Source organism: Nannobrachium achirus, assembly GCF_963921795.1.
Source record: "Nannobrachium achirus genome assembly, chromosome: 18".
NCBI lineage: Eukaryota > Metazoa > Chordata > Actinopteri > Myctophiformes > Myctophidae > Nannobrachium > Nannobrachium achirus.
This window is the reverse complement of record NC_137825.1, coordinates 24,073,141-24,100,907: the sequence shown is the minus strand read 5'-3', so window position 1 is coordinate 24,100,907 and position 27,767 is coordinate 24,073,141. Positions and strand designations below refer to the sequence as shown.

The 27,767-nt window shown below is 42.5% G+C and overlaps 1 protein-coding gene across 1 annotated transcript in view; it reads right to left on the bottom strand.

Annotated features, from left to right (window-relative positions):
* Nucleotides 1-27,767, bottom strand: part of dock1 (dedicator of cytokinesis 1) — a 433,218-nt gene that overhangs the window by 23,265 nt on the left and 382,186 nt on the right. Inside the window, exons 44-46 of the mRNA XM_080747125.1 lie at nt 27,202-27,288; nt 21,592-21,768; nt 19,142-19,225 (exon numbers count right to left, since the gene is read on the bottom strand). Coding sequence (XP_080603251.1) covers nt 19,142-19,225; nt 21,592-21,768; nt 27,202-27,288 — 348 coding nt within the window. The remainder of the gene's footprint in view (nt 1-19,141; nt 19,226-21,591; nt 21,769-27,201; nt 27,289-27,767) is intronic.

Below are 27,767 nucleotides of genomic sequence, written 5' to 3'. Positions count from 1 at the left end.
TTCCCATATTCCCTCCTGATTGGCTACCATTGCCTTATCTCCCGATTTAGGGAGTCTTACTGGTAATAATCAAAATCTACAAAGTAACTGGTGACTAAGGTTTTCAAACAATTGTAGTGGAGTAAAAGTAAAATATTTGCCTCGGAGATGTAGTGGAGATGTAGTGGAGTAGAAGTAGAAGTAAAAATACTTTTGGATACAAGTACAGTACTTGAGTAAATGTAACTAGTTACAGGGTTCCCACACATCTTTACCAATTAATTTCCAAAACTTTTCCAAAACTTTTCCAGAATATTTAACCCGATTTCCAGGACTATATAACAATAATTCAGCTCAATAACGAGTCGCTTACTCCTATGTGCAATGCCCAAAGACAGGTAGTGTATGCCAGTGGTTCTCAACCTTTTCAGGCCGTGACCCCCGAAATAATCATATGTGAACTGGGGACCCCGGCACCCTAACGAGCACTGAGAGTAGAGGAATTTTGTATAACACGGTTTTATTGTGAAAATAGCTGATCTACATGCTCACAACGCGGCGTTGTGAGCATGTAGATCGGCTATTTTCACAATTTCTGCCTCCAATATTTGACAATTTGGTCAATATTTAATTTGTCATTTCAGAGGTATTAACAAAATCAATAACCAAAGACAATGCATAGCTAACCCTTTCCCAGGACCTTCCAGGACCCTTGATCAATTCCCAAACTTTTCCAGTACAGAAAAATATTTTTCTAATTTCAAAATATTTCCCGGAATTTCATGACCGTGGGAACCCTGTAGTTACTTTACACCGCTGCCCTCTCCACACCACTCTGCAGACACACTTCACTCAATGGCTCCACAACACCAACGCCCGCAGCACCACCAGTAAAGACCTGATGATGCAACCAGGCTGCAACAGTCTCAAGACAAAACCCCAACGTATTATTTGACCGAAAAAATAAAAAATATAAAAACACAGAGGTGAGTTTAGGTCACATGTAAACCCGGAATGTCTGACGCACAGCGGGGAATCTGCAAGATATCTAGCTCTAACGTGTCACACTGCAAAAACAACAACAACCAAACAAAGGCAACCACGAATGTTTAAAGTGCTGCACAGCAGTGCTTCTAAAACCACGGAGCCCCGTCTGAAAATATTTTGTGCCACGGACACCCATAAGACAAGACTCGTCAAGATATACAACAATGTGCGAACACAGCAACAAGGTTTGTGAACTGTTGTGATAAAAGAAGGCTGGCGAATGGAATACAACCACCCTAAGGACTACAAACTTGTGAGTGTCCCGCTCAATCTGTACCAAGTAGACCTCTAGACCTACTGCACATATAAACAGAGCTGCCATCTGAGACTTTTTTTTGGTATAGGCCTACTATTTAAATTGAGAAAATCATGCTGCTAGTGACATAAAGTTAGCTGCTATTTGTTTCCAACAAATAGCAGCTTGTATACAACATGCAAACAACGACGCAATGTGACATAGCTGTTACACAATGCTGTACTCTCTTCCAACCGTACAGTATACATAATGTTCCCCATTTCCAACAGTTTTTAATATTTTGACACTTGCTTTCTTTGCCAATGCAAACATAGGTTTTCTCAAGCCAATAAAGCCCCTTTGAATTGAATGGAATTCAATGATATGTCAAGATTTGACATGGCACTTTAACACATGTTAACCGGGTGCATCCAAACGCATAAGTGTGGAATCTCGCAAGAGATCACGTGCTGAGGTACTGTAAGTGGATCGATCGTACTGCGGCCGCAGGTTACATAGGCCTATAGTACATCTCGCTGGACGCAGTGGTGTCACACCAAATTCTGGGCCCTGGGTGCAAGAATTCACTACGAGCCCCCCATGAATGTTCTTCATGGGGGGGGGGGGGGGGTTAACCCATTTAGACTGGGAACGCATTATTATGCATTATTTTGTGCTTATTGAAAAACTATTGAAAAATAGCAGATATAAAAGCTCACAGCTTTTATATCTGCAAGCTGCTATTTTTGAAAAATCTTGATTTTTTTTTGGTCAGTGGTGCTCAAGTATTTTCATGTGAAGGACCCCCAAAAATATTTAGTTCCAGGGACCCCTCCAGATGCAACCATTGATACAAAAAATACATATATTCATAGATTTGTACACATTTTCACGACTTTTCAAAAAAAGTGCTGCGCTGTGAGCTTGTATTTCTGCTATTTTTCAATAGCCCCCAATTGTGACTCCCCTGAGGTTCCATAGGCCTATAGTACATCCCGCTGGACCACAGAGGGGAGGAAATTGCAGTGGCCGCGCAGCGTTGCAGAATTAAAAATAAATAAATGAAATAAAAACGTCCAAACTCTCTGTCAGAGGAAGATAAACGAGAGGCACACACACACACTCACACTGAGGATCTCCCCTCCGATATTCAGCAACTTAGTCATCACCACAGGGAGGGGGGGGAGAGAGAGAGGGGGGGGAGAGAGAGAGTGGGAGGGAGGGAGGGAGGGAGGGAGAGTGGGAGGGAGGGAAGCAAAGAGAGGGGGGGGCAAGGGGGGCTCCCCGGATTTAGAGAAATAAGGGTGCAAGGCTATAGGAGACAGGGAATGGAGTGGGAGTGGGAAGGGAGATGTGGGCGAAGGGTTAGTGCGGGTAAAGAGGGAGATTAAGATGGTTCGAAAGGCCGAGAAATATACAAGTAAAAGTAGGTATACACACACATACTGTAGAGAGAGAGAGAGAGAGAAGCTGTAACTCTAACGAAATGTTTGGTTACATTAGCTCACTCTCAGAGTCAAATTAAGCGTGATGATTTCATGACAGAGAGAGACAGACAGACAGACAGACAGACAGACAGACAGACAGACAGACAGACACACAGAGAGAGAGAGAGAGAGAGAGAGAGAGAGAGAGAGAGAGAGAGAGAGAGAGAGAGAGAGAGACAGAAACAGAGACAGAGAGAGAGAGAGAGAGAGAGAGAGAGAGCGAGAGAGAGAGAGAGAGAGAGAGAGAGAGAGAGACAGAGACAGAAACAGAGACAGAAACAGAGACAGAGAGAGAGAGAGATCAGTGAGTGAAAGTGGTGGTAAGATGCACATCTCCCAGGATACCCAGGTCTTTTTATAGAGCTGAGGATGATGATATAACAACGCCAGCACCGTGGTGGCATAGCAACACTACTGTGCTGCTCAGTGACTGCATGCGGGGACACCACCACTGTGTGGAATACACCTACAGATGTATGAGTACACACACACACACGATGTGGAATACACCTACAGATGTATGAGTACACACACACTGTGTGGAATACACCTACAGATGTATGAGTACACACACACTGTGTGGAATACACCTACAGATGTATGAGTACACACACACTGTGTGGAATACACCTACAGATGTATGAGTACACACACACTGTGTGGAATACACCTACAGATGTATGAGTACACACACACTGTGTGGAATACACCTACAGATGTATGAGTACACAGACGGAGGCTACAAGTACTATACTGTACTGTAACATTAGTGGTTCTCAACCTTCTCCGGCCGAGACCCCACAAAATAATGCGATTTGAACTGGGGACCCCCCACTCTGAGAAGCACTCAGAATGTAGGCTGAGGTTGAGGCATTACATATTGTTTGACTCGGTTCCACGGGTCACAATGCCTCACATTGCGACTTCAAAACGTTTGCCTCTTTCTTATATTATTATTTGACAATTTGGCCAATGTTTGACCAGTTTTTATACTGTAGTACAGTTTGTTGATTACTTTTGATGCATTAATGGTCTTTTTGAGCGGTGCGTGAGCGCTCCAATGCTTGACTTGTTCGCAATACACTCGCAATACATGGCATACGCTGATGTAAAGAAGTGGGTGAAATTCGTTCTTGGCAAGCTGCATCGTTGTTTGTTGTTTGAGTGGTGCCTGCTGCTCCAACACTTGGCCACGTGTGTGTTTGTCTGTCTGTCCGTCTTTGTCTGTATGTCCATATGTAAGTCCATATGAGTACGGTAACACCAGCTGGCAACACCAGCTGCAGCACTGCCCGTCGGACGGCAGTGCTGTTGAGCAGCCTGCACCGCTCATTCGCACCGGTATGATTCATCAGAAAAGGAGAAGAAACAACGCCTTGCAGCGCGAGGCGTTGTGAGCTTGTAGATCGGCTGTTTTCGGCAAAGAGCTTTGGTGTAGAGGGGGAAAAGAGCAGACTAAGTACAGAATGAAAGGTAAAGTTTATTAAGTATTGATGGTTCAAGTGGTTAAATATCTGAAAACACAAATAGAGATGAATCCCAAAATACACTGATGATTGTGCTGTCAAACGATGAAACTATATGGAATCTACGATAAGGTTGTGGGGGTCCCAGCTTCATTTCTCTCTCAATTAAGGGGTACTTGGCCTGAAAACGTTGAAGACCCCTGGTCTAAACACAGCATGTACAACATTCTGGATTGTTGTTCCTGTGTGGGGGTTAATTCCCCCACAGTTAAAGTTGGGGTTGTTAAGTGGAGGCGTGGGTCGGGGTGAGAGAAGAGATTTCCCCCTCTTCTTCTTCCTCGGGCCAAAGTTAATTTCATCTAATTAGACACGAGAGAGAGAGATGCGCAGTAATGAGGCAGAACACGCCTGCTATCGCCTGACAACACAAAAGAACTAAAGTCATTTACCATCCGTCTTTCATGTGTTGTATCGTAAGCTTCAATACCCTGTGAACAGGGTATTACTGGAGCAGTCCAGTGGCCTGCCATATGTCAGCTTTAACATTTAGGCCAAGAATTATCTAATGCTTTAACTATTGAAAAATAGCAGATATACAAGCTCACAAGAGCTTGTAGATCTGCTATTTGTGAACTCTTTGAATATATCGAAACATTTGTAACTCAGATATTTGCTTCTGGGTAGTCCTTGGAGCAACATATTTTGAGATGGGGGTCCGCGGGCCAAATACCTATAATTTTGGGGGTCCTTGACATGAAAAAGTTTGAGAACCCTAACCCTAAGTACCAAAAGGTTTTGAAAATCTTTTGAAATAATAATACAAAAAAGTACATTATATTTACATAAAAATGGGGTCGCGACCCGGTGTTTGGGAAACATTGTTTTAGAGAGTTTAGTGTCAGTCGACACTCAGAGAGACTGATGATGTTGGGGAAGCTACTCTGAAAATGTAGTTTATAAGTGAGCAATTATTTTCCATTGGAACCAAGCTATGGCAAAGCTCCCACTTAAAGAAAAGTACAGAATATAAGCTAATCATGGCAATTAATTCATTTAGAAAATATATATATTTTGAACTACACTCAGAAAGTTGTTAGGAATATATCCATTTTAACTATATCTGGAACCCAGGAAACTGCTTGGTCTGCTACAGCTCTGTTCTTTTAAATCAAAGCTGGAGACTTTCTGTTTTATTTTCTCATGGGTACATTCACACAGAAAGTGAATATTAAATGGTAATATAGCAATGTATTCTTTTTTAATTCAGAACAACCCACTGAGCAATAGTCGTTTTTTACACGACTAGTTTTTTTTTAGCCTTCATTTCACCCGGCTAGATTCCGATTATATTCACACCGAAAATATACTTTGCAATTTATTCCATAATTCAATAACTATTTATTTAAAAAAACAACAGTATGGTGCTTAACTGATGTCCTATATTGGACTAACATATTTCTAATATCCGTTGATCATTATTATTAAGTATAGTTTAGATCTAGCCGAGATTTAGCCAACTAATTATAGTCGGCGTATCAACGTTTATATTTACACCGAATTTAGACAATTAAATTTAATCCATATTTCAATAAACATTTCTTTAAAAAAACAACTGCACGTTGCAGAACTGATCTCGAAATATTGGTGTAAAATGATTCCAATAGCCATCCGTCATTATAAGGTACTAGAAGCTCGGGCGGCCCAGCGTCTAGTCGGCGACCTGGCCAACTCGGGAACGATGTAAATAGGGAATGAATGCCCCGCCCTTTAATGCAAACCCCATTATACCTGTTGTCATAGGACCCGTTTTGACCATCTGTTTGCCTGTGTCCATTTTATGTCCATATATGGAGATCACTGCAGATATAGTTCTGGGTCCATTTTATGCCCATATGCCCATATATGGAGATATCTGTCTATTTGCGTCCATTTTATGCCCATATATGGAGATCTCTGTATCTCCATTTTATGCCCATATATGAGATCTCTGTCGCTTTTTGTTTGTTTCTTCTTTAAGCAGAATACACAGCCTGCTTAAATCTGCATCATTCAAGATGCCCATATATGGAGATATCTGTCTATTTGCGTCCATTTTATGCCCATATATGGAGATCTCTGTATCTGTCTGTCTGTGTCCCTTTATGCCCGTATATGGAGATATCTGTTTATCTGCGTCCATTTTATGCCCATATATCAGATCTCTGTCGCTTTTTGTTTGTTTCTTCTTTAAGCAGAATACACAGCCTGCTTAAATCTGCATCATTCAAGTCATCCTCCCAGTCCCACGCTTTGTCGCTTGTCTTATGTTTGTCTTTGTCTCTTTTATTTTCTTTTTTGGAGCGGACCCCATGAATGCCCCACCCTTTAATGCAAACCCCAATATACCTGTTGTCATAGGACCCGTTTTGACCATCTGTTAGCCTTTGTCCCCACCCTTTAATGCAAACCCCAATATACCTGTTGTCATAGGACCCGTTTTGACCATCTGTTTGCCTTTGTCCCCTTATGCCCATATATGGAGATCTCTGCACACACAGTACCGGTTGCGGAAAACTCTGATGTCAGACATCAGCTCCCCATTCGGGGATTCATTTTATGCCCATATCTGGAGAACGCGCGTGCGAGATTCACATACATACATACACATTCACCGAGATTTTTTGTTGACTCATGTGGCGTACGTGATGTCAGAGCCTTTTATGAAGTGATGTCACAATGAGTCAGCGATTGTGCCGATTTCCTCAGGAACAGCCTGATGTCAACAATCAGCTCCGCATAAGGAGATTCCGAACGTTTCGTGCCGTTTCGGAAAACCGCACATCGGGTCGGGTCGAGGCCCAGCACTGCACTCCGCGCCACGGCGGGGAACGCGCGTGCCGAATCTGAAGCCGGTGGGACGAACGGTTCTCGAGATACGCGGATTACATACACGCAGACAGACAGACAGACAGACACGCAGAGACTTCTCGCATTTATAGATAGATACGTCTGGGTGTAGTCGTTTTATAGACGGCTTTTCAACGCCTTTGTTTAAACCAATGTCAATATAAAGTCTAAAGTCCAAAATATATGATGAAATGACCTCCTCACACTCACAGTCCTCAGTCAAACAGTGCAGTTCCTATTAGAAGCTGTAGAGGCGCCTGGCCCATGCTAGCTGGACGCTGTTCAGCTCCCGGGCAAAGTACTTGTGCGCATGTGCGTGGACTTGTGAGTCTTATTGATTAAACAAAATAATTGTAATCGCTAGGCTTATGCGCCTATCAATACAATTAGTTTCCTCAACAATGCGTACTACCCTAAAATTAACACAGGTGGTGTGAGTCTCATTGATTAAACAAAATAATTGTAATCGATAGGCTTATATGCTGCGCCTATCAATACATTTAGTTTCCTCAACATGAACACATGTGGGCAACGTCACCTTCTAATAGGGCCAGAAAGTCTATACTAATATGTCTGCATTGATGGCTCAGTGGACTGTGCTTTGGACTTGTAAGCCACAGATTGTCAGTTCGAACCCTGCCGATGACCTTAATTTTCACTATTTTCAACGGCCCGTTACAGCCGTCTAGTCTAAATATAGTCGTCTAATACATTTTCATTTCTAGACCATTTTTAAACCATTTCTAGACGCGTGTCTGTATCTATTCTGGGGGGAACAATTGCTCAAAATAGCCGATCTACAAGCTAGTGAGCTTGTTGTAGTTCTGCTATTTTTGTCGAAGATAGTTGGTATAAAGGGGAAACAAGACTGACATGAGATGCCAATTACAGCTTGACTACCAATATAAAGAACACAAGTGCATCCGTGTCTGTCTCAGGACGATAGAAGCACACACAGTAGCATTTTAAAGGTCTTATGACATCAAAAACAATGTTTCCTGACCTCAATTACACACAAATAAACCTGACCTTTCAACATTCGTTTTTCTGTAATCTGTAGTTTTTTGAATAATTAGGCTCACAAAGGTGAGTTAATTTGTCTCTGGAGGTACGCATCGTCATCCAGGGGAGGATGTGGTTGTAGGGGAGGGTGTATCACCTTTGCTGTTACTTTACATTGTGTTTGCATCGGTCCAATGCACCATTTACCATTTACCATTCACCACTTAAACTTGGTTGTTGAGTTCACCCTCCCCTACAACCACACCCTCCCCTGGATGATGATGCGTACATCCAGAGACAAATGGACTCACTTTTCTGAGCCTAGTAATTCAAAAAACTACAGATTACAGAAAAAACCCTGAATGTTGAAAGTTCGGTTTTTGGTGTAATTGAGGTCAGGAAATATGAAAAAGAAACAAACAAAAAAAAACAACCTCAAAATAAAAAATAATGAAATTGATGTAAATGCAGAAGTCTTGCGATCCCAGATTTGACCACTAGGCGGTGGCAGCTTCACTGTTTTACCACAGTTCTGGGGGCTTGGTTCAGAGTATGGGAAGCCATTGGCTGACCTTTAGCCAATAGGGCAATGCTTTGTTGCCAAGCAGTAAAACGTGCACACCATGCATGTTCTGTGCCAGAAAAGTCTGTTTTGCTAAATACAGAGGGCTTAAACGGTTCAAGGGGTTTCTGTTCGGCAGCCGACTCTTGATCAAGTCTGGGCTATGGGAGCTTCCTATCAGTGCTTGAACATAAAACACTGGCATGATTCTTTAAATCATTTAGAAAAAGAGGCTGAGCTTCAAGTAGCTGGATTTGTCTGTGTAGTGCTAAACTCAAAATCCAGTACACACATCCAAAATCTGAGAAATTATAGCAGAGCTCATACTTCAGGTCAACGAGGACAAAATACTGACATTTCCACTTGTTTATTTGGCACACAGGCAAACATCAACGCTTGCACGTTTCAGCAAAGCACCATCAGCAGAGAAGTGGAAACGTGAGCATTTTGTCCTCTTTGACCTGAAGTTTGTGACGTGCTGCTGCCTCTCTCACATTTTGGATATGAATACTTCAAATCAGTCTGCAGTGCACAAGATTTTAAGTATTCAGCATAAATAACACACTTTTTCAGACATCTGATCGAAACAATAAGGAGACCACTTAAAAGATACCAGTGGTAATTAAACAGTTTAACCACCACAAACTGCTTGAGAACTGAACTTTCACACCCAGTGTTGTATTGCTCTGGTCACGTGGGTAGTCGCCGTCCCGTATCTTTTCGGAGCATGGGCACGCCTCTCACGCACACGGACATACATTGATGCCAAACAACCCCCAAGTTCACACCTCAACAACACTTTAGTGTCACAACAGGGTTTTTAACAAAGAAACAAGCCTGCATATCAATAGACCTATAGTAGGTGTTAAGCGACGTGTGACGTCATGAAAATCACCTACCCCTAAACATTGAATCAGCAATGCAACACTGTTCACGACCCAACACTGCAACAGGAACTCTGAACCACTAGTAAGACGCCTCAGGGAGAAATGAAATGAAATTCTTGGCCGTCAGGCCAGTGATGTATATCGGACCAGTTACCCATATATGGAGACCCCTGGTACCCATATATGGAGATCCATGTACGGTATATGGAGATATGCTGTGAGAGCCCAAACATGCTTACTCAGTTATTTGTTATGTGAAAGTCCTATGAAGTCTATGACATCTGACATCATACCCTTTTATGCCCATACATGGAGATCCCTTTCTGTAGAACCAGCCACATCTGGTCTTGGCCATCTGTCTTGGCCATATGGATTCTGTTAAGCCTCGATCAGAGTCGGCTCCGCGGTGTAGTCTTTTTGAGTCATGAAACTACAACGTTACGTCATTCCTCGCGGTGAAGAGCTTTCCACCGCGAGTCCCGACACATCTCTCTGTTTTTACTTTCAGACAGATAGGCTCTTCACCCCGTTCACTGATTGGTCGATCTAGACCAGTCAGTCACAGTGAATAGGACTCCACCGTGACGGACTATGATGGCCTTCACTTATTTTCTGACTTGAGGTGGAAAGCTTTCCACCTCAAATTTGCGGTGGATAGCTCTTCACCGCAGACTCTGATCGAGGCTTAAGTGTGGCATGTGGCCTCCATATATGGGGCATTCCCATATGAAGTCCTGTTAGATAGGGCTTAATATTGATGACATCAGGGAACTCCATATATGGGCATAAAAGGGATTCTGTTAGTGTGACATTGAAGCCGGAGCGTGATATCAGAGCGGCAAACCCATGCTGTTAAGAGTGGTTCCCCTGACATCACAGTGATGTCAGAGCATGATGTCAGAGTGACAAACCCAAAGAACCACAGTGTCAGGCGTTACAGAGAGACAGACAGAGATACGGTCAAGCTGTGACCGTTTACATACTAAACTGCGACCTACGGTCGTAATAAAGTACCCTTTCATTTTTATTTTTTCAACACCAGAACATCTTGACCTGCAGTCGAAATGAAACACAATTTATGTTATTAGCCTCAGCAGTGTTTACCCGTCAATAGGGCCACTGTGGTTAAAAAGGGTCTATTGTTAGAGAACACAGACAGTCTGCTTCCATTTATGACTGATTCCATGAGCAGACAGTGTGCACTCATCCTCCCTGCAGGTTGTTAGGAGACATAATTATGCAATCTAACATTGTCTGGAACAAGCTCCACCAGAAAAAAAACTGCAGGTCTGCTAGACTTGTCTTCTGTACAGTCATCTTTACTTCTAAACATAAAACTATATATTAAATAAAGTAAAAACATTTTATTTTTATAGTATTCCAATCTCCTCTTATGTGTACATTAAAGCTTAGTTTTAGTCATAGTCTTAGTCATATTTTAGTATTTCATTTTTTAGTGTTTTAGTTTTAGTCTAGTTTTAGTCGACTAAATATCATAATATTTTAGTCGACTGTAGATGTAAAATGTACTTTGGTGTTGCCTTGATGGAGTCATAATGCCTGATTTTACATTTGGTTGCGTTCTGAAAATAGACGATCTACAAGCTATTTTCAGAGTGCAAAAGTTGTACTGGATCTCTTCTCCACTAGTCCCTCCCTAACATTTTAGTCTAGTTTTTATTTGATAGGAAAAAAAAAGCAGTTTTTTTTTGGCCGAATATAGGAGCGAATTTCGGAGCACGTAAAGCAATCAACCTCACGTTATGTCAATCACGTTTGCACACTGCCGCCCGTTTTGTATTTATTTTCGGACCACTATGTTCCCTTGCTCTCTCTCTCTCTCTCTCTCCTTGCCCTGAAAAACACATTTCGCAACGAAGAAACAGCAGCAGTGTGCAACCAGCTTTAGTCTCAGTTTTAGTCATCATAGCTTAGTTTTTATGTAGTTCTTGTTTAGTTTTCATCAGTGAAAAAAGGTAGTCGACGACTACCTTTTCCTCATAGTTTTAGTCGACAAAATCAACACTAGTTTACACTACAGTGCGTCTTCAGAAACTCTGGAGAGAAAGAGAGAAAAAAAGCCAAACACGAGCCACATCATTTGGCAGAGATATTGTCATAGCTCATTACCTGATTTCTAGTTGCTTTCCTACCTAATTACCAGATGAGTACAATGGGTGTATTGGTGAGCAGCGCGTGTTTACTTTTGTTGATTGGACCGCGGGTTTCTGCCTGCATTCGTCTCATTTTGACACATTCGGGATGAGAAGTAAACAAACGCTGCCGTTTCTTGCTTTCTCTTCACATCATCAGAACATCTCTGGTTTAGACATCACATTATTTTATACTTTGGCTATTGAAAAATATCAAATATACAAGCTCACAGCGTGTCACTTCATGCAGCGCAATAAGCTTGTATATCTGCTATTTTTGAAAAATCTTCAAATAAAGCAAACATTTTTTAACTCAAAATCTGGGGGGGGGGGGGGGGGGTCCACAGCCAATTTTGGGGGTTCTTGACAAAACCTTGGATTTAGAAGAAAGTTGAAGAATGGGTTAAAGATTCTCTGCATGCATATAGGGACGATTGCAAAAGACAAATGCAAAAAAAAAAGTTGTCTAGACATTGTTCTGTCACTCTGGTGAAGACGGTGTTTCGTAATATATCCTTGAACTTGCTCTGCATTAATAAGGATGTGTATGCAGTTGTATCTGGTTTGACCGTAATGTGACCTTCTTCTGATCAGTGTCTGGATTTATTATGTATTAATGCTTTTTGTGCAGATCCAAATGAAAAAAATGCAGGTGTGTGTGTGTGTGTGTGTGTGTGTGTGTGTGCGTGCGTGCGTGCGTGCGTGCGTGCGTGCGTGCGTGCGTGCGTGCGTGGTGTGGGGGTATGTGGTGTCACGTCTCGGAGCCAGACGATCAGTATTAATCACTCCTTTTGTGCCAGAGAAAGAAAGAGTCTTCTTGGCTCGGGCAAGTTTTTTCTTTTTTTTTTTAAACCCTCACTCAACAGAATGTGAAAGACATTCCTCCTCCGTCACTGCTGCCAGGAAGGAACCCTTTCAAGTCTTATTACTCTGAAGCAGAGACATCGCTTGTAAAGTTCGACGGAGAGCCTTGAGGAAATTACAAAGACAATACCCTCCTAATTGCTACCAATGGTTTGGGGTCATTCAGATCAGTTTAAAACCCATTTAGAACGGGTACACATTTTATGTATCATTATTTTATGCTTTAACTATTGAAAAATAGCAGATATACAAGCTGCGAGCTTGTAGATCTGCTATTTTTGAAAAATTGTGAAAATTTGAATTCTGACCCGGTTCTATAAGTGTCTTTTGAATCCTTCTAAGTTTTTTTGAAAAAACCTATGCTTCCATGTCAGCAATCTGGCCAGCCATCGTAAAAGAAAAGGTCCTTTTCACTTAACTGGAGCTCAGTTAGTCTGTTCTTGAGAGACTACTATGTCAGTGGTTCTCAAACCTTTTCATGTGAGGGACCCCCAAACTGATATTTATTTGGCCACGGACCTCCATCTCAAAATATCTAGTTCCAGGGACCACCCAGAAGCAAAATTTGAGTTACAAACGTTCGCTTTGAAAATACATATATTCAAAGATTTGCACACATTTTCACGACTTTTTCGAAAATAGCAGATCTACAAGCTCGCAGCGCGGCACTCGGTGCCGCGCTGTGAGCTTGTATATCTGCTATTTTTCACTGGTTAAAGCATTCAATAAGTCTAGGCCTAAATGGGTTAAGAAAGGCAGTGTGACATTTCACCACAACCCCTCTCTGATGCAGAACGGAATCCGTCTTTTTCAGGTCTTCTTTCAACAACATGAACCACCCCGGTGCAAGGTTTTCACCACGATATAAATGATCAAACTATCATGAATTATGGAAATGTACAGACCAATCCTGTACAGAAAATAAACGCTAATGAACGAATGCATTTGTGCGAGGTTCAGGGAAGTCAGGGAGAAAATGAGGTTGTACGTCAGAGGACAGGCCCGCTCAACTCAATGAGTTTAAGGTCAGCTGGGGTGCAGATTCTTAACAATTCCAACAACAAAGGAAACCGTCCTCAGAGTTTAAAATGTAAGCATTAATGCTGCAGAAGGCCAGGAGGTCGAAATGTGTAGGTTTGTGATTGTTGCTGCTGCTGTTGCTGCTGCAGCACATTGAAGACATTTACAACTTTGTGAGTGCGGATGGTCTACTTTGTTGTTCTGGCGGACCCGGGTCAACAAAGTATATAGGGTTTAAACGTGGTTAAAGAGGCCAGCACTCTACTAAGAGTCAATCAGATGTTATCTTTCAATGCTGTCTGCTTTGACTAAAATACAAAAAAAAAAAAAAAAAAAAAACGCTTAAAGGAGTAGTTCACAACCCCTATAAAAAAAATCATATTTCCTATCAAATACAAACCCCATGAAGCCTTGAATTCATTTTTTCGCAGCCTTTTGGGGTGAACTACTTCTTTAAACCCTATAGTACTCAGGGTCCGTCAGGGGTCAATACTTGGTCCCCCTACTTTTTCCCTCTAAACCGAATTCTTCGCTGAAAATAGCCGCTCTACTTGCTCATAAAGCGTCAGAGGAGATTGCTCGGCTATTATGACATGCCCAGAATAGGGCCGTTAGGGTTCAATGGGTCAACACTACCTTATAAAATGCTGTGATTTGTCAAGAGTATGTCAACTTTGAGCAGTGATTCTTCGAACATATTTTTATCAACATCTCAAGGAAATCCATAACTCTGAGAGCATACAAACGGAACCACATGGATCCATTTGGTTTTATTTGATACATCTTTCATTTATTAATTCCTCCATTTGACACAGGAATTCAAAATACTACTGCTGGTGTATAAGCCATTGAATGGCATAGGGCCAAATGTTCTGGTCTTGTGCTGCTTTTTTTTCTCCTTTTTGATATTAACCACTTGAACCCTTGTGTCCATATTCTGATAACTTTATACAAAAATAGCGAGGCGTTGTGAGCTTGTAGATCGGCTATTTTCGGCAAAGTGCTTTGGTGTAGAGGGGAAAAAGAGCAGACTAAGTACAGAGTGAAAGGTCAAGTCTATTATGTATTGACGGTTCAAGTGGTTACATATCTGATAACACAAATTGACATGAATCCAAAATACACAGATGATTGTGCTGTCAAACAATGGAACTATATGGAATCTATGATAAGGTCCCTGCTTCATCTCTCTCTCAACTAAGGGGTCCTTGGGCTGAAAACGTTGAAGACCCCTGCAGTAGACTGCATCACAAAGCACCCAGACCTCTCAGATCATCTGGGTCTGCTTTCTGTCCCCAGGATCACAACTGAACTCAGCGTTCAGTTTTTGATGCACAGCGCAGCAGCACCACAAATCAGGAACAAACTCCCAGAGAAAAACTGCAAGTCTGCCACAACTCTCAGTTCTTTTAAATCAAAGCTGAATACTTTTCTGTTTGCCGCTGCTTTTTTACTGAGGGTTTTGGGTTCATTTTGTTGTGCTGCACTGTGCTATTATCTTCTTTTATCCGTTAGCTTTGTAATATATCTTTTTACTGTATTAAAAAAAACCTTTCCCAATGTCTTACTGCTCTTAATGTTCGGTGTAAAGGACTTTGAGTTCCCCTGTTGAAACGTAAGATACAAATAATTGATATCCAACCTACAGTACCGATGGCTACTAAACCATTTTCATTTGATTTTTCTTTTAATTTAGGCGACGGCGGCGTTCCCGCAGTGCTCTGTGCCAGTCTCATTTCTCTCCAAGAGTCCTTGAATATGATTGAAAATGATTAAGGATTACTGTGATTAAGCTTACGTTTCATAACGCACTCACCATACCTGTAACTTTCACTAGTCCTCCAATCTTTTTTTTAACAATGCCATTGCTATCGTAATATAAAGCCATTTAACACATATTATAATACAACAACATTAACATTCTTTAATAAGAGTTATCTGTATAAGAAAGCAGCCTGAAAATGGAATTAAACGCTGTTCTGAGCTCTGATTTCTTTTGTGAGGACCAGTAAATGGCTGCGTGCGGTACAATGTGAAAAAGACATGCCGCGAGGAAATGAGAGACTGATACGTTTGTGAAATGGGACGCTCCAGGAGCTAGGCAAAACAAGAAGCGCTTGGCAGGGAGTGAGGATAATCAGATGAGTTCACCGTCCGGGAGACAACAACAGAGTGCCAGGATGACCTATTTATTTGAAACGGCAGAAAAGGGCCGAAAAACTAAAAAAGCAACTCCCTCCTGGCTCCAACCGAATTAAATTAATTTCCTCTTTCTGTGGGAACTGAACTGACAGACAGAAAGGAGCTCCCATGTGTATCCGAACACTCATTTCTGTGTTTAAAACCACAGAGGCCGAACATAAGGCATGGGGAAAAACATGTCCTCCCGTGTAAAAAGATGATTATCCTGGAGAAGCGGAGACTGGGCGCACTCGAGCGTGTTCACTTTTTGGGACGGTTGGATTATAAACAACATCACAAATAGTTCACGGAGCCTCTTATTCTCCCTACACGGCGGATGCTTTTCCAATTTCCCCAGGAAACCATGGACATCATGCAGCCCGAGAGGAAGACAGTGTTGATTTCGTCGACTAAAACTATGACGAAAAATGTTTGGCGACTGACGAAAACGAAATAAAAACTAAACAAAAACTAAGCTTTGGTGACTAAAACTAAGACTAAATATATTGACAATTTCGTCAACAAAATAAAAACTAAACTAAAATGTTAGGGAGGGACTAGTGGAGAAGAGAGTAATTTTATGTTTGGTTGCTCTCAGGTGTTGCGTGCTGAAAATAGCCGATCTACAAGCTCACAACGTGTCACGCTGCGATGCGTTGTGAGCTTGTAGATCTGCTATTTTCAGCACAGAACCAAGTGTAAAATCAGTCATTATGATGCTCAAGGCCTGCCAAAATACATTTCAGTTGACTAAATCAACTGTAGATTTAGTCGCCTAAAATCTTATATTTAGTCGACTAAAGTTAGACTAAAACTAAAAATGTTCAGGTGACTACATTCTGACTAAAACTAAATGACATTTTATTCAAAAGACTATGACTAAAACTAAATCAAAATTTGCTGTCAAAAACAACACTGGAGGAAGAGAACCAGATTATTGATCCAAGACCCCTGGTGAAAGTGAGAAGGAACCTGCAAGGTATATTGTGTGGTGTGTTCCTTCATCTAGTGCGGGGGAGCCTGATTTATACTCGCAAGTGGGTATCGCACATACTGTACCTGAAAATATTCTGTATTTTCGGAAAAACTTAAAGCCATACTGTGTAAGATGCCCAACTAGTGGTCATTAGCCCTATAGCAAACCGCGGTCGCGTCCGCGTCTTTCGGACGTTTTTCGTACCTTCAGACCCCCGCGTCTGCCTCCACCTCGCTGAGATCTATCTTTTAAGGGGTCCCTTGTTCCTGTGCGTTCAGTAATTCCAGAGATACGGACTCCTTCACCCTGCCTGGTAGGCGAAATTACCTAGAGAAGGGATGGTACAAACGGGCGACAACAAATATGGCTGCCATAGCGACCCCACTTCAAGATGCGCTGTGATTGGCCGGCAGTTGTATAACCCTCGCTGTGATTGGCCGGTAGTGTGATGACGCAATTTTCGCGCGAGATCCGGTCCACGGCAAGGATCTCAGTTTACATACAGAGAAGGCTTTACAGGCTGAAATTCACGGCGCGGATCTTCTAAAACTTTTGTGATTTAATAGTTAGGAGAATTTTAAGATTTGTTTTATAAAAAAAGTTACATAGTACAACTTTAAATCAAGCGTAGCGGGTACTTTTCCTTCTACTCCACTAAATCTCAGAGGCAAACATTGTATTTTCTACTCCACTACAATTATTAGAAAACTTTAGTTACTGGTTACTTTGTAGATTTCGATTATTATTATATGAACATACATTAACCGGCGCTATTTGTCTATTTGAAAACAGCCGATATACAAGCTCCTGACGCATTGGGACGCGCTGTGAGCTTGTAGATGGGCTATTTTCAAAAGATTTTTATACATTTGAAAACTGCATAATGTATACTTTTACTTTTGGTACTTTAAGAACATTTTGATGCAAATACGTTGTTCTTTCGTGCAAGTAAATTTAGAATACTGGACTTTTACTTGTAACAGTAGCATTTCTACATTGAAGTATTGATACTTTTACTTAAAGGTGTATTCAGTGATAATGAAAGTGGCCGGGGGTCATCTTGTCCTTTACTGGCCTTACAGCGTGGAAATGTTTATTTTTTTATAGATTTTTTACACCATTATAATGTTCTCGCTTTGATCATTAGACCCAATCACTGAATATCGGTAGGCCTACGTCTCCAGCTTCAGGATATGTATGATGCTGATTTACTACGAGACTACGAGTGTATTTTATGAGTTCAGTAGTTTACAATCTAGGCATTCAGCAGACGTTCTTAATTCAGAGCGACTGTGGTTCTCAAAACTTTTATTTTGACCATCATAACTAAACATCATAACATAACTACGGCCATACTCTACCCTGATTGGTCGAGGACTGGCTGGCCACCTCTGAAAACCGAATCTAGCTATGCTCGTAACACGGGCCATGGTGGAAGTCCTTATATGGTCAGCACACATTCTAGTGAGGAGAATGAATGGAAAATGTACCAATTATATTTTTATTTGAATGAAATACAATCACTGAATATACCTTTAAAAGTAAAACCGTAAAAACCAGCGCTGCCTCTCGTCTTGCTTGCGTGTGCACTTCCTCCATGCTAGGCCCCCAGGGGGGGGGGGGGGGGGAGGGAGGGTGCAGCGCACGCAAAACCTTCATCTTCTCTCGCTCTCTCTCTGTGCTTGCTTCAGCAACCCTCCACTCCACTCCACTCCACACACAACACACACACACTATTATACCCACTGAACTTTCTGACACAGATTTCCCCCTGCTCCGTTTAGTTACCGTTAGTGGCTTGCTTTTTTCGCACCTGAGGGAGAGAGATTCCCCCCCGACGGTGCTGTTATGCGACCTCTGCAAAGAACGCTCCGCCTGTGACACGTGTGTGCGAGCGGCACGCTTTGCTTTGCAGCTGCTGCTTTAGTAAGGTGAAACACCTTTTCAGACGTAAATGCCACCACATATACGACCATGAAAAGTAATTTACACTATTCAGCATTGGCCCAGGTGTATATATATAGCTCATATTTTACTCGCATACACACACACAGAAACTGGGACTTAAAACACTTGACACCCAGAAATGTACTGTATATATATCCTCGCTCTCACAATCACCTTTCCGGACTGAAATGCCACCATATACGACACGAAAAGTAATTTATACTATTCAGCATGGCCCAGGTGTATATATATATATATATATATATATAGCTCATATTTTACACACGCGCACACACACACACACACACACACACACACACACACACACACACACACACACACACACACACACACACACACACACAGAGAGAGAGAGAAGATTGTCGCCCAGTGCACACATTTTCTTTGCAATGGTTAGATTCTCCTGGCTACGCAGGGCAAAGTCTCACCTGCCAGGCGATAAGGTCCTTCAGTTTTTCGATCTTGTCCAGGTCTTCAGGGTGATCCTGCATGTACTTGTCATTGAAGAAGGCCTGAAGGAGACAGAGAGAGAGAGAGAGAGAGAGAGAGAGAGAGAGAGAGAGAGAGAGAGAGAGAGAGAGAGATTGAGGAGAGGCCCATGTGAGGATGAAATACCAAGAGGGAGCCAAACAGGAAGAAAGCTCCAAAACAGTTTTCCCCCAAAAAAAGGCATTGCAGGCTATTTTCACAGTGGTTTATTGTCTCACATAGAGGGACTGGTAGTGTTTCAGTTTTATTAGGTTTGGTGTTTTTTGCACCCTCTGGTAGACAACTTTGCAGCCAGCGTGACACACTAGTTTCGGATGCACTTTGAGTCAATTAACAAAGTGATAGACACACACGAGGAGAGCAGACGTCCAGAGGCGAATGAGATAAGGTGGAGGGAGAAAACGACTGAGGGTGGCTGGGGAGCAAAGACAACATGGCAGAAATACGCGTCGACAGAAAACACAAGAAGATGACAAAAAGATAAGTGCCCGTCTCCGCTTTGCAACTCCTCCACTACTCCTCCCAGATCCAACGGGGGATGGGTGGGTGAAAGATTCACAAACACACACTTTTGCTCCGTCTCATAAACACGCCGGTCGGCGGTTCATCTCCCTAAAAAATGAAATCATTTCCAAAACGCTGATATATAATGGCAACCGACCGCCTCTGACTCCGTGTTTTATAGGCAAGTTACACAAGGCAAAAGTGTTTCCTTTCACAGATGAGCTGCCCTGGCGTGCAACGCCGAACCCATAAACCAATTGCTGGGGGTGAAAACTGGAACCAGGATGCAAGATGCACCGGGTGATAATATAGCCAGATTTATACTTTATACTTCATCGTGGCGGAACTAGACGATTTACAAGCTCACAACGTGGCATTGTGAGCTTGCAAGTCGACTATTTCCAGGCCGTGCGGTGCCGTCGTGCGAGGCAGCATAAATTAGGCAGAACACGGTACAGTACAAGGCTTTCAGTGCGGGCTCACATCAAATGAACAGCGCTTCCTTAATGGCCTATGACTTTTACGAGGCAAACAATGCGCAGGCAGCCGGGGTGACCATGATGAAAAAAAAAATTGTTATCGGGCCTGACGTGCCGCTCGCTCGGGGCTCATGGAATATGCATAAAGTTTTTTTTTTTTTTTGAGGGAGGGAAGCTTTGAAAGCTACCGCAACGAGCTGTGAATTCTGGGCGAACGCAGGCCGGAAACATAAAACGGACCGGGGTTTGACATTTGGTGAACTTGCTGAGGTGTGCAGATTTAACTGCGGCGTTGCACTCAAATAGCCTGAAAGGGCCATCGGACATATTTTTTAAGGGAGAATAGGAACAGGAATATGTACTAGAAGCTCTGCTATATGTGTGGATCTTGCATCTTTCTGTTCCGATTGAAAGGTGAAAATGTTCTATTTTATTCTATAATATAACAGAATATCATTAAATATTCTACTCTAATCTATAATCAGTGTTGTGTATGAACTGACCTTTTTCCACTTTCTAAGTGGTGAACCTATTAGTTATTCTTCGCTTATAACCCTTATATGCTTTCTTTTGCCAGGGGTCTATTACTCGGTCGACTTATTTATTCCCCCACTCTACACCAAATCAATTCACTGAAAATATGAAAACAGCAGGTAGTGGGTTGTAGATTTTCTATTTTTTAATCTACAAGCTCACAATTTTATTCAAATGTTCCTATTTTCTATGTACAAACTTTAGCATTTAGGGCAAAAGTACTGTTTAATGTGCATTGTATTATGAATTTGTTTTATCTGGCTTGACTGACAGCTGCTGCTGCAAACAGTATAATAGTCAATACAGGATCACAAAAGGTTTATATAAATAATATAAATATAAAAATGCACCAATCAAATATCAAATCAAGTTCTATATCTAACCCTAAGCAGATGTATTTTTATATGAAGTATTCTACTACTCAGTGTCCTCTGCCTGAGTTCAATCAAAACTTTTTTTACAGGCACAGCCAGGTATAAATATGAATGGAAGGGAACGCCCCTTTCTCTCGGGCCGTGTAGCTAAATCAAGCTGCAAAACATAGCTACTCCTGCTATTTTTTTTATCTACAAGCTCAATAATATAATTTACTTCATATTTTGCATATACAAACTCACAACTTCATATTTTTTTTACACTGGGTTTACCTCTAGGCTTTATGCCCTCATGTCTTAAATGCTTTGTTTCCGTTTCTTAGATCTGTTATAGTGGGGTGATTATTTATTTTTATGGCTAATGCTTATTTGTAGCACTTTGAGATTCACACAAATGTAAAGTGCATTATAGATCAAATCCATTATTATTAGATGGCAAAATTTACTCTAGTACGGAGGAGCAACATCCGTACAAAACAAGCGTTTGATTGTGTTTACCTTCTCGTAGTTGGCGAAGCCCCCCATGACGGCGGGGTCCACGATGCCGTTGAGCAGCATGGAGAGGGGGTTGATGGGCAGGTTGGGGTCGTTGAGGTGCCTCTGCACCATGCTGCTGATCTTCTCTGTGGTCAGCTGCATGGTCTCCATGGCGTTCTCCAGAGGACTGATCTCCTCCTGACGGAACAACAAAGGCACAGTAAGGAAAGCTTGTTTAAAAGCCATCAAGACCTGAGTTTTAACCCATTTAGGCCTAGAATTATTGACTGCTTTAACTATTAAAAAAAAGCAGATATACAAGCTCACAAGCTTGTAGATCTTCTATTTTTGAAAAATCTAGATTTGAATATATCTATTTAAAAGCGAACATTTGTAACTCAAATATTTGCTTCTGGGGGGTCTCTGTTACAACATATTTTGAGATGGGGGTCTGCGGCCAAATAAATGTAATTTTGGGGGTCCTTGACCTGAACAAGTTTGAGAACCACTGATTTAGAGGAAGGACGTAGAAGTCGGGTCAAAGATCGGGTCAAAGATATTCAAAAACTTGCACAAATTTTCATGATTTTTCAAAAAATAGCAGATCTACAAGCTCGCAGCGCGGCACTCGGTGCCTCGCTGTGAGCTTGTATATCTGCTATTTTTCAATAGTTAAAACATAAAATTATGGTTAAAGTGATTAAAATCTAACGCGACTCGGGTTCCAGGTATTTGAGGGTTAAAACCCATCAAGACCTGAGGGCCCCTGGGAGTTTTAATTGTGGTGAATATTTATGTGTCATATTGTCTTCAAAACTTGTCCTTGTGGATAATAAAGGACACCTAATATAATCTAATCAGCCGGCCCAGACCTGAGGGGACCAGCCCGCCCCCTCAGGTCACTCAGTGCTGGACTGCTGACGGAAACATCAATAAATGGCAAGAAATGTGGTGAAGCCGCCTTTGGTAGCTACAGTATGAACCAAGGATCTGGAACCTAACCTACTCCCCTTACATATTAGACTGGTAACCTCAGTTGACGACTTTAAGAGGCAGCAAAAAAAAACACTTTTATAACCTTGCTTTTAACTGATCTAATATTTGACTACTTTCTTTTCTTTTTTAACTTCAATGTCTTGATGTGTTTGTTTTAAACCTGAATGTAAAGCACTTTGAAATGGCTGAAATGTATAAATGTCTGAAATGTGCTCTATAAATAAAGATTATTATTAATCTGAGACTGAATATGGCTCCCGGGACTAACACAAGCCCTCCCCCTTAAATCCTACACTTAGGCGAAAGGGGTCCCCAAGCTAGCGCTCTATACTAGGTCTGCTAGCATTTCACTCTACACCAAATCTCTTCAGCGAGAATAGCCGATCTGCAAGGTCACAACGCGCCACATTATTGTGAGCTTGTAGATTGGCTATTTTAAGCGGAAGGTTTAAATACATAAAAAAGTTCTTCACTTCTCCGAAACTGTCCTTAGCCCTCCCCCATGCTGAGCAGCGGTCAGTCACCCAGTCAGTGTGAGGGTCAGTTAGCTCCATAATGGTGGTCATAACTCATGAGCCTACTTTCTTCCAGCTGCTTATCTGTGTGTACAGCACTACTCATGTCCAGCTCTCTCTCTCTCTCTCTCTCTCGCCGCCGTCAACAGGAAGCAATGATGATGTCATTGTAAATCATTTGGGCGTCTATTCATCTGTGTCAGTACCGTCCGAAACCCGCCACCCCCCCCCAACCCAGAATCATTTTTCCCTAATGACTGGGGTTACGCCATTAGAAGATGGGTCTGGATACCCTTAGCTGCACACATAAATCATCCGGGGATTGGCGAGCAATGAATCATATTCTATACTGCATATCCATACATGAACTCACAGCTGTCGGATGAAGACGGATGGCACGCGGCATAGGGAAATCTCCCAATTGCCGTGTCAACAAAATATGATCGGTGAACGGGAGAAAAGGATGAATAAGATATCTGGTGATGCTCGCCTCAGAGTGAGTAAAAGCCCTGAATGAGCTGAAGAAAGAACCCGATAAGAACTGTGCGCACGGCTGGCACCAGCGGAGGAAGAAGTACTTCTTTACTTAAGTAAAAGTAGCAATACCACAATACTCTGTTACCAGTAAAATGCCTGCATTCAAAGTTTTACTGGAGGAAAAGTACAAAGTATACACAATCTAAATAAAAGACTTGCAGTATCAAAGTAATTTTGTTTCTTTTTCTAAATGCTTTAGAAAATAGCAGATCTACAAGCTCACAAGCTTCTGTGTTGGGTGTTGAACAGGAGGAATAGGACAGAGGTGCTTTGTCCTCCTGGTCAAGGATCCTCTATGGCAGGTGAGCCAGTAGGATACAACATAGTATCCTCCCGATGGGGGCTCCTCTATGGCAGGTAAGCCAGTAGGATACAACATATTATGTCCTCCCAGTGGGGGCTCCTCTATGGCATGTGACACCACACCAATACATCCTCTTGGCAAGCTGGGAAAGACCTAACCGGTTGAGTGTCTGAACGGAAGTACTGGAATTTGGCGGACGTACCGCCCAAGGAAATTACGTTAATGAACTAGAAAGGTGAAATTCTGGGAAATTGCGGTTGCGGAAAGTGTGGTTGCCTATTTATAGGCTATACGTGATGTCAAGCTTGCTCCACTTCTCCATTGAACTCAATGGACTTTTGGGGTTTGGGGTTTACTCTATAAAGTAAACAATAGTGTTGCCTATGGCAACCACACTAATCAAGTGTCGTGACCATGGTGGACACTCTCTGCAATAGGACGAGACCAGGCTTTTCTCCTTGGAGAGGAGTAAAGGCCAGGAACGAGGCTATCCTCTTGGTGTGCTAATGACAAACCGTCTTTGATTAAATGTCAGATTTGGGGCCACAATCCAAAAACTAGAACAGCGTGCCAGAGTGACAAATCTCTCAATCTGTGGCAGCGTGTTGTCAGATGGAAGGCTTAGATCTGGTGCATGCAATGCATCAGACTCATATCATTACGCCTTAAGCCGAGAGTCCACAGGGAACTGAACTCTCCTAAAGCTCGACCGTTTATCATGTTTTTGTGCCTTTCGAAAAAAAAAGAAAAAAAGAAAAGAAAGCCTTCTATGCTTCCGGTTGCGTCATGATGTCATCGGGCGACGTCCCCCGAGTGAAAATGCATTTGGTGAAACCAGCATAGTCAAGGATCGCCTAGAATATCCGAGAACGCCATCTAGCGGCAGTTTGGCAGTAGTTTTGGTTAAATATTCTGGCAGTCAATGAGTTAAGATCAAGATAAGAAAATGGCTTGTCCGGAATTCTCCTTTAAGTGATCTAGCATTGCAACCACAGATCTGAGGCCGTAGCGATCAGAAGGAGCTGTAGCAGGCCAGACAGGCTGCCTGGTGTGTGTGTGTGTGTGTGTGTGTGTGTGTGTGTGTGTGTGTGTGTGTGTGTGTGTGTGTGTGTGTGTGCGTGTGTGTGTGTGTGTGTGGGAAGGAGAGTGGTAGTGGTACCCCAGCCCTCCAGGGAGGTGTAGGAGCACAGCGTGAGCCCCCACAGAGAGGCTGAGGAGGCCTGGGGAAAGATAGAACCACTGAGAGGTCTGGAGCCTAACACTCCATGGAGATACCCTGGGGAGGGAAGGAGCTGCGGAGAAGCCATTGAAAGTGTGTGTGTGTGTGTGTGTGTGTGTGTGTGTGTGTGTGTGTGTGTGTGTGTGTGTGTGTGTGTGTGTGTGAGAGAGAGAGAGAGAGAGAGAGAGAGAGAGAGAGAGAGAGAAAACATGTCGCCCTGAAAAAAGGGATGTGGGAGAAATCAAGAACATCTGAACCTTTTTAATGTCAAGGATCCTCATTTTGATGCAAAGGATCCTTACCCCTCTCCTAAAACTAAAAAAGGGGTAAAAAATTATAATTGGCTACTCGAAGTTTAAGAGATAAAATAAATAAAAACATTCCCCTAGGACCGCAAATCTAAACAGTAAAATCCTCAGTGTTAATTTAACTCTGAGAATGTACAAATGGAACACTCAAGAGTTACAGAGTCTGGAATGAACGCTCGATGGAGATACCCTAGGGAGGAAGAGAGAGAAAGAGAGAGAGAGAGGGGTGCCCTTTTCACAGGCTATTCAGCAGCGTCTGACATGAAAGGGACTAATCAAAGCGACAAATGGCATAATTGATTGCAGGGCGTGCTCATCCCGGGCTAATTACGCTAAGTAGTTGCATTTGTTTTTTTGGACAACACAAGCGGCACATTAAAAAGGAGAACACGTCCGGCGTTTCCCGGTACCCCTGATTGATAGCGGCATATATAACCCCGTTCTCCTGTGTGTCAACTGATAGCTCCGTCCGTCCTCCTCTTCCCCTGCGCGTCCCTCCGTCATCCCGCGGATGCTGGCATTCTCTCTGACACACCGTGTTAAACCTAAAATAGCACTGTGGACGCCTGATGTGTTTTAATCAGGCTAAAAAACAACAGGGCAGCGAAAACCACAAACCTATAAACCTACATTTCCGAGAGGGGAAAGAAGCGTGGAATGATGTGACCCCACTCGTGAGCACGTTGTGACGCGTCACGAGTTTGTTCCTGTTTATTCATAATTTCATTCAGTATTCTAATATAGTATTCAAGGAAAGAAAAGTAAACTTTTCCCACTTTTTCAAAAACAGTCGATCTACAAGCTCAAAAAGCGTTGCATCATGATGTGCTGTGACTTGTAGATCAGCTGTTTTTTAACCGCCAATGTATTAAATCAGGGCCTATAAAAGCCATTTGCTACCGTGTGGCCTACCTACAGACCACGCCAGATAATATAATCCTATAAAAGAGGAAAGTCAACAGTAAGTGAGTTCTGGTCCCTCTGGTCCCCCCCTCTCTCGCCCTCCACTGTGTCTGCGTTTCTGCTGTGTGTGGCTGTTTGTGTGTTGAATCCCCCCTTTTTAAACAGAGTTGGCCCTAAATCAATGTCCCCCCCCCTTCTCTGCTACACACATAGCGAGGGTGAACGTACACACAGAAGTTCGTTCAGGATCTCGCAACAACCGCGAAGCCCCTGCACCGCTGTCTACAGCACTTAAGTGGACAAATGACATCGATCGCCTCTGCTACGCGAGGGCCGGCCGACTTATCCTCATCCGATTAGAGGAAGAAGAAAGGGACTCGCTCGGCACACACAGAGGCCCCCCCACCCTCCCGGAATAAGTCTGATTTATTTACTAACAGAGCAGTAACACAATGTAGAAATATGCTGTTATGTACAAGTACTGGCGTCAAAGAAGAAAAAAACAGTACTACTTATATTATGCAGATTGTTGATTATGTGACTGAAGCTAGAACTGCTAAAGAGGCATTCCACTCAGTGAGTGGGCAGAGTCTATGGTCTGGAGCCAGCTTATAGCAGAATGTTTTTTTAAGCCTTTGGCAACTAGCAGATCTACAAGCTCAAGACGGGTCGAAATGATTGCAGTGAGTAAAAAGTACAACATCTGCCTCTGAAATGTAGTGACAGAGGAAGTATTAAGGATTGAAAAATTGACATACTCAAGCAAAGTAGGCTACAAGTATCAAAAGATGATACTTATACGTACAGTAGTTGAGTAAATGTACTCGGTTACTTTGCACCACTACTCACCGTGGAGACGGATTTGACCTCGAACCAGCGCAGGATTCCGGGAAGCTTGTACGCTGTGGTGTAGGTGGTCCTCTCAATCCACATGTTCTGCACACAAAAACATACACACACACCATTCAAACATCCATCCATAAATTACTAGAGATGTATGTTTAACATTTCTTCCTTCCCAATACCAATTCCGATATGCCCATAACTTGCGTATCGGTCGACACCGAGTACCGATCCAATAACCTCGCGTCACCAGTCTTTCCGGTATTCGTTTACAACGGGCAGCTTGATCCAGTCTAGGCGGAAACCACAAGCAGAAGAAGCGGTGTCGCTTTGTTTTAGTTCCCCCCTGTTTGTTTCCCCAATCCCTATTAAAATGCTTGTTTTTTTTTTCTTATAATTTTTATCCCACGATTGCTTAAAATGCTTGTGTAGTCTTGTGTAGTTGCTACGAGTTGGACTAAAAGATGGATATACCAAACACATTTTTCAAAAGCAAAACTACGCCACATTAAGGGGTTTATTAGGTAGGCCCTAAAAGTATGTCCTTGAGTGCAGGGGAATTATTTTGGGTT